The sequence below is a fragment of the Myxine glutinosa genome, unplaced genomic scaffold (assembly GCF_964187855.1).
Source record: "Myxine glutinosa unplaced genomic scaffold, kmMyxGlut1.1 SCAFFOLD_1104, whole genome shotgun sequence".
NCBI lineage: Eukaryota > Metazoa > Chordata > Myxini > Myxiniformes > Myxinidae > Myxine > Myxine glutinosa.
Genome location: NW_027617199.1, coordinates 92,005 through 104,210, shown reverse-complemented (window position 1 = coordinate 104,210; position 12,206 = coordinate 92,005). Strand labels below are relative to the sequence as shown.

The 12,206-nt window shown below is 56.4% G+C and overlaps 1 protein-coding gene across 1 annotated transcript; it reads right to left on the bottom strand.

Annotated features, from left to right (window-relative positions):
- Positions 1 to 345: 345 nt before the first annotated feature.
- LOC137414473 (protein FAM200C-like) lies at positions 346 to 2,114 on the bottom strand (the record flags this gene model as incomplete). The annotated part of the gene is made up of 2 exons (XM_068100003.2): positions 346 to 1,275; positions 1,374 to 2,114. Coding segments are annotated over 2 exons (1,671 nt in total), but the record flags the coding sequence as incomplete, so codon positions are not given.
- Positions 2,115 to 12,206: the final 10,092 nt, after the last annotated feature.

The following is a 12,206-nucleotide window of genomic DNA, read 5'->3' as shown; positions in this document are numbered from 1 at the left end:
CGGGGAGGTTTGAAAAGGTTAGATGGTGTGGCCGATATAACCCGCAGCGGGACGCCCCCCACCTCAGATGAGTCCTGGGAAAGCACGCGACGTCCCCACGGTGGCACGAAGAGACGATTGAGGAAAGAGGGAGAGAGACGTGAGGGGGTGCCTGTATTGCGGCAATAGGCCGAGACCCTCTAGGCCAGCGTTTCTCAACCTTTGATGGCCCATGGCCCCCCTACCGAGTCGCTTAACATTCGTGGCCCCCTGCCCTTCAATAAAAGATGCAGATTTCGTTTTATGAAATTTATTTACTCAGTCTTAAAAGATAAATCAAAGTAAACATTTTTCTAAGCAATACAATCAATGAGACACTTGCTGTTGGGCTTGTCTGACGAGGCCTCTTATGTCCGGCTCCATCTTGGACACAGCAAGGCGAATATCGTTCCCAATGTCAAGACGGTTTCTGGACTTCGTTTTAATGGTCGCAAGGTCAGAAAATCCAGATTCGCAAAGATATGTTGTGGCGAATTGAATGAGCATTACGGATGCCTTCTTGCTGAGTAGTGGATACGCATCCTGAACAGACAACCAGAAGGTGGAGAGGTCTTCTTTGTTACTGAAGACCAGCTTCATTGCTTTTGAAACCTTCAACTCTGCCAGCTCCTCTGCTTCGTCTTCAGTAGGTTCAATTTTGGCGTTGAACGGGACTTTGTGCCACGGAACATCCAACGGTGCATCGTCGAAATACGATTTGAACTCAGCGGAGAGATTGTCGAGATGTCTAGTGATGCAATCTTTGATGCTGACGGGAAGCTCAATCCTCTGCGTCTGCAGGTGCTCGTCCAAGAAAGGAAACGAGGCAGTGGACCCGGCCTTGATTCGTGCCTGCCAGACTTCCATTCTAGCAGACAGTCCGGCAAGCTTGTCTTGAACGTCACTGACTGTCACATCACGGCCTTGCAAGGACTGGTTCATTTCGTTGAGTCGGCCGAATATATCGGCCAGGTAGGCGAGCATCATGACGAACTCTTCATTGTCGAAGTGGACATGGAGGTTGTTTTCGTTGTCTCGCAGGAAGATTTCCACCTCAACCCGGAGTTCATACAGCCGAGAGAGGCATTTCCCCCTCGATAGCCAACGGACTTTGGTGTGGAACAGAAGTCCAACATGTTCCGCTCCCATTTCGTTGGCCAGGAGTTGGGAGAGCCGATGATTTTTGGCCTTCGCACGAATGAAGTTGACCACTTTGACCGCGACGTCCATGACTTCCAGCAAACGAGGCAGAAGAGTCTTGACGCAAGAGCGTATCGGTGTAGCGAACAGTGGGAGGACGTCACATGGGGCCATTCGTTCTTCACAAGCGTGACGAACCCTCCTCTGACGCCGACCATCGCTGGGGCACCATCAGTACAAATGTGCTTGAAATTCTGCCAACCGAGTCCGTCAGCTTCAAAAAAAGAGTCCACAATAGCTTTGATATCTGCCGCTGTCGTTGTGGTTGGTAGGGTATTGCAGAACAAGAACTCTTCCTTCATCTTTCCCTTTCTCTCGTAGCGAGCGAAGGCGATCAACTGGCTCTCCAGGGCGGTGTCGGTAGACTCGTCTAATTGAAGGCTAGCCTGGAGCGTGCTTTGTTTGATTTCGGAGCAAACTTGACGGCACACATCAGCAGCCATGTCGTCAATCCGTCGTCGGATCGTGTCATTAGAGAGCGAAACTTGCTGGATCTTCTTTTTAGCCTCTGGTCCGATCATCAATTCCACCATTTTCTCTGTACATAGCTTGATAAGGTCCTCAGCAATAGTGTGCGGCTTCTTGCACTTCGCAATTCGGTATGCCACTTCGTAGCTGGATTGAAGAGCAGGTTTTTCATCTGGCCGGAATCCAAATTTGGGAAGTGTCGCTTCACGGTCATATCGTGATCGTTTCGCAGACAGAGCGTCGATATTATCTTCCTTCCTTCCGGGATGCATCTTGTCGCGATGGTTTGAAAGTTTGGAAGAACGTAGTGACGCATTTGACATCACAACCGAGCAGTGCAGACATTGCGCGCAGTCCACGCCATCTCGACTGACATTCGTGAATCCAAACTTGACATAGCTGTCATTCCATTTTCGAGCCTTCGACATCTGAGAAAAAAATTGCAAATACGAATTAATTACTTTTGTAACGGTAATACAGTAAGGTTGAAAATTAGGTTTAGAAAAGTGCTCTGGAGGGAAGGAGAAGAAAGGAAGTAGAGCTGTAAAGAAGCAGAAAGAGATGGAGAGAAACTCATCTACCCTTTTTTAGAGAAGGTTAAACTCATCTACCCTTTTTACATTGACACTATGACCGGAGACTCGTCACCTTAATTGTACATTACAAGCTTCTGCATTCTGAATCGCAGTTTTTCGGCGTCCGCTCGTGGCCCCCCGGTCGAAGGCCCGACACTTATTTTGACACAAGCCTTAGAAAACCAACCCTATATAAGTCAATACCTCCAACGACAATATTGACTTCTATAGGGTTGGTTTTCTAAGGCTTATATCAAAATATTAATATATATCAAATAAATCTTTTGAGGTGAAAGCGTGATGACGTCACCACGTCACGCGTTCCAGTATTTGGGACCGCAGGGACCGTGTATTTGGGACCGTGGCTGGTTCCGGTATTTGGGACCGCAGGGACGGAAAGTGCAGGTACGGGGTGCCAGGCACTCCCCAGCCGGCCCGCTCTGAAGGTTCGGATCGGGACACCGGGATTCATTCCGGTCGCCCGGTCGGCCCGGAGGTGGGGGTGCGGGGCCTGTCACGGAACGTCAAAACAAACAGCCTCCCATCCCCCTCCCATCCCCCTCCCATCACCCTGCCATCACCCTCCCATCACCCTCCCATCACCCTCCCACCACCCTGCCATCACCCTCCCACACCCCCTCCCATCACCCTCCCATCACCCTCCCATCACCCTCCCCCATCACCCTCCCCCATCACCCTCCCATCACCCTGCCATCACCCTCCCCCATCACCCTCCCATCACCCTCCCATCACCCTCCCCCATCACCCTCCCATCACCCTGCCATCACCCTGCCATCACCCTGCCATCACCCTCCCATCACCCTCCCATCACCCTCCCCATCACCCTCCCATCACCCTGCCATCACCCTGCCATCACCCTCCCATCACCCTCCCATCACCCTCCCATCACCCTCCCCCATCACCCTCCCATCACCCTCCCATCACCCTCCCATCACCCTCCCATCACCCTCCCCCATCACCCTCACATCACCCTCCCCCATCACCCTCCCCTCACCCTGCCATCACCCTGCCATCACCCTCCCATCACCCTGCCATCACCCTCCCATCCCCCTCCCATCACCCTCCCATCACCCTCCCATCACCCTCCCATCGCCCTCCCATCCCCCTCCTATCACCCTCCCATCACCCTTTATTGGACCATTTGACTTCTATAGGGTTGGTTTTCTAAGGCTTATATCAAAATATTAACTTGTATCAAATAGATATTTTAAGGTGAAAGCACGATGACGTCACCACGTCACGCGGCACGAATGCGCGCCTGTGTCGCTGGAGGTATTGAATTCTGTAGGGTTGGTTTTCTAAGGCTTATATCAAAATATTAATTTATATCAAATAAATCTTTTGAGGTGAAAGCGCGATGACGTCACCACGTCACGCGCTCCGGTATTTGGGACCGCAGGGACCGTGTATTTGGGACCGTGGGTGGTTCCGGTATTTGGGACCGCAGGGACGGAAAGTGCAGGTACGGGGTGCTTGGCACTCCCCAGCCGGCCCGCTCTGAAGGTTCGGATCGGGACACCGGGATTCATTCTGGTCGCCCGGTCGGCCCGGAGGTGGGGGTGCGGGGCCTGTCACAGAACGTCAAAACAAACGGCCTCCCATCCCCCTCCCATCCCCCACCCATCACCCTGCCATCAACCTCCCATCACCCTCCCATCACCCTCCCATCACCCTCCCATCACCCTGCCATCACCCTCCCACACCCCTGCCATCACCCTCCCATCACCCTCCCATCACCCTCCCCCACCACCCTCCCCCATCACCCTCCCATCACCCTCCCATCACCCTCCCATCACCCTCCCCCATCACCCTCCCATCACCCTGCCATCACCCTGCCATCACCCTCCCATCACCCTGCCATCACCCTCCCATCACCCTGCCATCACCCTCCCATCCCCCTCCCATCACCCTCCCATCACCCTCCCATCACCCTCCCATCACCCTCCCATCCCGCTCCCATCACCCTCCCATCACCCTCCCATCAACCTCCCATCCCCCTCCCATCACCCTCCCATCACCCTTTATTGGACGATTTGACTTCTATAGGGTTGGTTTTCTAAGGCTTATATCAGAATATTAACTTATATCAAATAAGTCTTTTAAGGTGAAAGTGCGATGACGTCACCACGTCATGCGGCACGAATGCGCGCCTGTGTCGTTGGAGGTATTGACTTCTATAGGGTTGGTTTTCTAAGGCTTATATCAAAATATTAATTTATATCAAATAAATCTTTTGAGGTGAAAGCGCGATGACGTCACCACGTCACGCGTTCCGGTATTTGGGACCGCAGGGACCGTGTATTTGGGACCGTGGGTGGTTCCGGTATTTGGGACCCCAGGGACGGAAAGTGCAGGTACGGGGTGCCAGTCACTCCCCAGCTGGCCCGCTCTGAAGGTTCGGATCAGGACACCGGGATTCATTCCGGTCGCCCGGTCGGCCCGGAGGTGGGGGTGCGGGGCCTGTCACGGAACGTCAAAACAAACGGCCTCCCATCCCCCTCCCATCCCCCTCCCATCACCCTGCCATCACCCTCCCATCACCCTCCCATCACCCTCCCATCACCCTCCCATCACCCTGCCATCACCCTCCCACACCCCTCCCATAACCCTCCCATCACCCTCCCATCACCCTCCCATCACCCTCCCCCACCACCCTCCCCCATCACCCTCCCCCATCACCCTCCCATCACCCTGCCATCACCCTCCCCCATCACCCTCCCATCACCCTCCCATCACCCTCCCATCACCCTCCCCCACCACCCACCCCCATCACCCTGCCATCACCCTCCCATCACCCTCCCATCACCCTCCCCCATCACCCTCCCCATCACCCTGCCATCACCCTGCCATCACCCTCCCATCACCCTGCCTTCACCCTCCCATCACCCTGCCATCACCCTCCCATCCCCCTCCCATCACCCTCCCATCACCCTCCCATCACACTCCCATCGCCCTCCCATCACCCTCCCATCACCCTCCCATCCCCCTCCCATCACCCTCCCATCACCCTTTATTGGACCATTTGACTTCTATAGGGTTGGTTTTCTAAGGCTTATATCAGAATATTAATTTATATAAAATAAGTCTTTTAAGGTGAAAGCGCGATGACGTCACCACGTCATGCGGCACGAATGCGCGCCTGTGTCGTTGGAGGTATTGACTTCTATAGGGTTGGTTTTCTAAGGCTTATATCAAAATATTAATTTATATCAAATAAATATTTTGAGGTGAAAGCGCGATGACGTCACCACGTCACGCGTTCCGGTATTTGGGACCGCAGGGACCATGTATTTGGGACCGTGGGTGGTTCCGGTATTTGGGACCGCAGGGACGGAAAGTGCAGGTACGGGGTGCCAGTCACTCCCCAGCCGGCCCGCTCTGAAGGTTCGGATCGGGACACCGGGATTCATTCCGGTCGCCCGGTCGGCCCGGAGGTGGGGGTGCGGGGCCTGTCACGGAATGTCAAAACAAACGGCCTCCCATCCCCCTCCCATCACCCTGCCATCACCCTCCCATCACCCTCCCATCACCCTCCCATCACCCTCCCACACCCCTCCCATCACCCTCCCATCACCCTCCCATCACCCTCCCACCACCCTCCCCCATCACCCTCCCCCATCGCCCTCCCATCATCCTGCCATCACCCTCCCCCATCACCCTCCCATCACCCTCCCATCACCCTCCCATCACCCTCCCATCACCCTCCCCCATCACCCTCCCATCACACTGCCATCACCCTGCCATCACCCTCCCATCACCCTGCCATCACCCTGCCATCACCCTCCCATCACCCTCCCATCACCCTCCCATCACCCTCCCCATCACCCTGCCATCACCCTGCCATCACCCTGCTATCACCCTCCCATCACCCTCCCATCACCCTCACATCAACCTCCCCCATCACCCTCCCATCACCCTCCCATCACCCTCCCATCACCCTCCCCCATCACCCTCCCATCACCCTCCCATCACCCTCCCCCATCACCCTCCCATCACCCTGCCATCACCCTCCCCCATCACCCTCCCATCACCCTGCCATCACCCTGCCATCACCCTGCCATCACCCTGCCATCACCCTCCCATCACCCTGCCATCATCCTGCCATCACCCTCCCATCCCCCTCCCATCACCCTCCCATCGCCCTCCCATCCCCCTCCCATCACCCTCCCATCACCCTTTATTGGACCATTTGACTTCTATAGGGTTGGTTTTCTAAGGCTTATATCAAAATATTAACTTATATCAAAGAAGTCTTTTAAGGTGAAAGCGCGATGACGTCACCACGTCACGCGGCACGAATGCGCGCCTGTGTCGTTGGAGGTATTGACTTCTATAGGGTTGGTTTTCTAAGGCTTATATCAAAATATTAATTTATATCAAATAAATCTTTTGAGGTGAAAGCGCTATGACGTCACCACGTCATGCGTTCCGGTATTTGGGACCGCAGGGACCGTGTATTTGGGGCCGTGGGTGGTTCCGGTATTTGGGACCGCAGGGACGGAAAGTGCAGGTACGGGGTGCCAGTCACTCCCCAGCCGGCCCGCTCGGAAGGTTCGGATCGGGACACCGGGATTCATTCCGGTTGCCCTGTCGGCCCGGAGGTGGGGGTGCGGGGCCTGTCACGGAACGTCAAAACAAACGGCCTGCCGGGGCCGCCCAAAAGTCGGGCGTGAGGGGCGCGTCCACTAATGGAACACCTCTCGCTTCCCAGATCGAGGGCCACGTGGTCAGGAGAACCTCGTCCCTTCTGGTTGCCCTGCTGTCCCACCGTGAGCGCTGGCAGGGTGTACTTTAAACTAAGCTTAAGTGTCAAGTGTTAAGTTCCTCCTTGCCCTCGCAAGGGAAAGGCTAGGGTCAAGCTCTTCCAAATTCCCAAACACTAGAAATTGGACGTCTCAAATAAATTAATTAATTTGTTAATGCATCTCAGTCGCCCGCGACCTCTCCAGCGCGGGCGTCGATCCAGTTCATTCCCGGTGCGACCGGGCCGAGTATCGGCCCGGCCGTGGCCGAAGCCGTTGATTCCGCCGTAGCACGCTAACGCGTAGGCTCGCGCGTCCCTGGTCCGCCGGGGCTCCGCGGGTGTCCTACCGTGCCTGGCGCCGCTATTCTCTCGACTTCCGGGAGTAGGTGCCAGTGCCCGGGGACGGATCTCGCTGTCTAAACATGGTATCGCTAGGCCAGTGGGACAGCCGGGACCCACGTGCACTCACACGTTGTTATGCGCGTGGGCGGCAGTATCAGACCGGGGCGCCCAAATGCGCCACGCGCCCAAACGCTCCCCGGCTAAAGTTCATCCTGATGCGCCCACGTTGTGCGGACAAACCCCACCAAGTCGAGGGCCACGCGGTCAGGAGAACCTCGTCCCTTCTGGTCACACTGTGCCTATCGGCTGGCCTCGAAGACCGAAATAGTGACTATGTCACCCTAAAAACGTTGGAGGTATTGACTTCTATGGGGTTGGTTTTCTAAGGCTTATATCAAAATATTAACTCGTATCAAATAGATCTTTTAAGGTGAAAGCGCGATGACGTCACCACGTCACGCGGCACGAATGCGCGCCTGTGTCGCTGGAGGTATTGACTTCTGTAGGGTTGGTTTTCTAAGGCTTATATCAAAATATTAATTTATATCAAATAAATCTTTTGAGGTGAAAGCGCGATGACGTCACCACGTCACGCGCTCCGGTATTTGGGACCGCAGGGACCGTGTATTTGGGACCATGGGCGGTTCCGGTATTTGGGACCGCAGGGAAGGAAAGTGCAGGTACGGGGTGCCAGGCACTCCCCAGCCGGCCCGCTATGAAGGTTCGGATCGGGACACCGGGATTCATTCCGGTCGCCCGGTCGGCCCGGAGGTGGGGGTGCGGGGCCTGTCACGGAACGTCAAAACAAATGGCCTCCCATCCCCCTCCCATCCCCCTCCCATCCCCCTGCCATCACCCTGCCATCACCCTCCCATCACCCTCCCATCACCCTGACATCACCCTCCCACACCCCCTCCCATCACCCTCCCATCACCCTCCCATCACCCTCCCCCATCACCCTCCCCCATCACCCTCCCATCACCCTGCCATCACCCTCCCCCATTACCCTCCCATCACCCTCCCATCACCCTCCCCCATCACCCTCCCATCACCCTGCCATCACCCTGCCATCACCCTGCCATCACCCTCCCATCACCCTCCCATCACCCTCCCCATCACCCTCCCATCACCCTGCCATCACCCTGCCATCACCCTCCCATCACCCTCCCATCACCCTCCCATCACCCTCCCCCATCACCCTCCCATCACCCTCCCATCACCCTCCCATCACCCTCCCCCATCACCCTCACATCACCCTCCCCCATCACCCTCCCCTCACCCTGCCATCACCCTGCCATCACCCTCCCATCACCCTGCCATCACCCTCCCATCCCCCTCCCATCACCCTCCCATCACCCTCCCATCACCCTCCCATCGCCCTCCCATCCCCCTCCTATCACCCTCCCATCACCCTTTATTGGACCATTTGACTTCTATAGGGTTGGTTTTCTAAGGCTTATATCAAAATATTAACTTGTATCAAATAGATCTTTTAAGGTGAAAGCACGATGACGTCACCACGTCACGCGGCACGAATGCGCGCCTGTGTCGCTGGAGGTATTGAATTCTGTAGGGTTGGTTTTCTAAGGCTTATATCAAAATATTAATTTATATCAAATAAATCTTTTGAGGTGAAAGCGCGATGACGTCACCACGTCACGCGCTCCGGTATTTGGGACCGCAGGGACCGTGTATTTGGGACCGTGGGTGGTTCCGGTATTTGGGACCGCAGGGACGGAAAGTGCAGGTACGGGGTGCTTGGCACTCCCCAGCCGGCCCGCTCTGAAGGTTCGGATCGGGACACCGGGATTCATTCTGGTCGCCCGGTCGGCCCGGAGGTGGGGGTGCGGGGCCTGTCACGGAACGTCAAAACAAACGGCCTCCCATCCCCCTCCCATCCCCCACCCATCACCCTGCCATCAACCTCCCATCACCCTCCCATCACCCTCCCATCACCCTCCCATCACCCTGCCATCACCCTCCCACACCCCTCCCATCACCCTCCCATCACCCTCCCATCACCCTCCCCCACCACCCTCCCCCATCACCCTCCCATCACCCTCCCATCACCCTCCCCCATCACCCTCCCATCACCCTCCCATCACCCTGCCATCACCCTGCCATCACCCTCCCATCACCCTGCCATCACCCTCCCATCACCCTGCCATCACCCTCCCACCCCCCTCCCATCACCCTCCCATCACCCTCCCATCACCCTCCCATCACCCTCCCATCCCGCTCCCATCACCCTCCCATCACCCTCCCATCAACCTCCCATCCCCCTCCCATCACCCTCCCATCACCCTTTATTGGACGATTTGACTTCTATAGGGTTGGTTTTCTAAGGCTTATATCAGAATATTAACTTATATCAAATAAGTCTTTTAAGGTGAAAGCGCGATGACGTCACCACGTCACGCGGCACGAATGCGCGCCTGTGTCGTTGGAGGTATTGACTTCTATAGGGTTGGTTTTCTAAGGCTTATATCAAAATATTAATTTATATCAAATAAATCTTTTGAGGTGAAAGCGCGATGACGTCACCACGTCACGCGTTCCGGTATTTGGGACCGCAGGGACCGTGTATTTGGGACCGTGGGTGGTTCCGGTATTTGGGACCGCAGGGACGGAAAGTGCAGGTACGGGGTGCCAGTCACTCCCCAGCCGGCCCGCTCTGAAGGTTCGGATCAGGACACCGGGATTCATTCCGGTCGCCCGGTCGGCCCGGAGGTGGGGGTGCGGGGCCTGTCACGGAACGTCAAAACAAACGGCCTCCCATCCCCCTCCCATCCCCCTCCCATCACCCTGCCATCACCCTCCCATCACCCTCCCATCACCCTCCCATCACCCTCCCATCACCCTCCCATCACCCTGCCATCACCCTCCCACACCCCTCCCATAACCCTCCCATCACCCTCCCATCACCCTCCCATCACCCTCCCATCACCCTCCCCCACCACCCTCCCCCATCACCCTCCCCCATCACCCTCCCATCACCCTGCCATCACCCTCCCCCATCACCCTCCCATCACCCTCCCATCACCCTCCCATCACCCTCCCCCACCACCCACCCCCATCACCCTGCCATCACCCTCCCATCACCCTCCCATCACCCTTCCCCATCACCCTCCCCATCACCCTGCCATCATCCTGCCATCACCCTCCCATCACCCTGCCTTCACCCTCCGATCACCCTGCCATCACCCTCCCATCCCCCTCCCATCACCCTCCCATCACCCTCCCATCACACTCCCATCGCCCTCCCATCACCCTCCCATCACCCTCCCATCCCCCTCCCATCACCCTCCCATCACCCTTTATTGGACCATTTGACTTCTATAGGGTTGGTTTTCTAAGGCTTATATCAGAATATTAATTTATATAAAATAAGTCTTTTAAGGTGAAAGCGCGATGACGTCACCACGTCACGCGGCACGAATGCGTGCCTGTGTCGTTGGAGGTATTGACTTCTATAGGGTTGGTTTTCTAAGGCTTATATCAAAATATTAATTTATATCAAATAAATATTTTGAGGTGAGAGCGCGATGACGTCACCACGTCACGCGTTCCGGTATTTGGGACCGCAGGGACCATGTATTTGGGACCGTGGGTGGTTCCGGTATTTGGGACCGCAGGGACGGAAAGTGCAGGTACGGGGTGCCAGTCACTCCCCAGCCGGCCCGCTCTGAAGGTTCGGATCGGGACACCGGGATTCATTCCGGTCGCCCGGTCGGCCCGGAGGTGGGGGTGCGGGGCCTGTCACGGAATGTCAAAACAAACGGCCTCCCATCCCCCTCCCATCCCCCTCCCATCACCCTGCCATCACCCTCCCATCACCCTCCCATCACCCTCCCATCACCCTCCCATCACCCTCCCACACCCCTCCCATCACCCTCCCATCACCCTCCCATCACCCTCCCATCACCCTCCCACCACCCTCCCCCATCACCCTCCCCCATCGCCCTCCCATCATCCTGCCATCACCCTCCCCCATCACCCTCCCATCACCCTCCCATCACCCTCCCATCACCCTCCCATCACCCTCCCCCATCACCCTCCCATCACACTGCCATCACCCTGCCATCACCCTCCCATCACCCTGCCATCACCCTCCCATCACCCTCCCATCACCCTCCCATCACCCTCCCATCACCCTCCCCATCACCCTGCCATCACCCTGCCATCACCCTGCTATCACCCTCCCATCACCCTCCCATCACCCTCACATCACCCTCCCCCATCACCCTCCCATCACCCTCCCATCACCCTCCCATCACCCTCCCCCATCACCCTCCCATCACCCTCCCATCACCCTCCCCCATCACCCTCCCATCACCCTGCCATCACCCTCCCCCATCACCCTCCCATCACCCTGCCATCACCCTGCCATCACCCTGCCATCACCCTCCCATCACCCTGCCATCACCCTGCCATCACCCTGCCATCACCCTCCCATCCCCCTCCCATCACCCTCCCATCGCCCTCCCATCCCCCTCCCATCACCCTCCCATCACCCTTTATTGGACCATTTGACTTCTATAGGGTTGGTTTTCTAAGGCTTATATCAAAATATTAACTTATATCAAAGAAGTCTTTTAAGGTGAAAGCGCGATGACGTCACCACGTCACGCGACACGAATGCGCGCTTGTGTCGTTGGAGGTATTGACTTCTATAGGGTTGGTTTTCTAAGGCTTATATCAAAATATTAATTTATATCAAATAAATCTTTTGAGGTGAAAGCGCTATGACGTCACCACGTCATGCGTTCCGGTATTTGGGACCGCAGGGACCGTGTATTTGGGGCCGTGGGTGGTTCCGGTATTTGGGACCGCAGGGA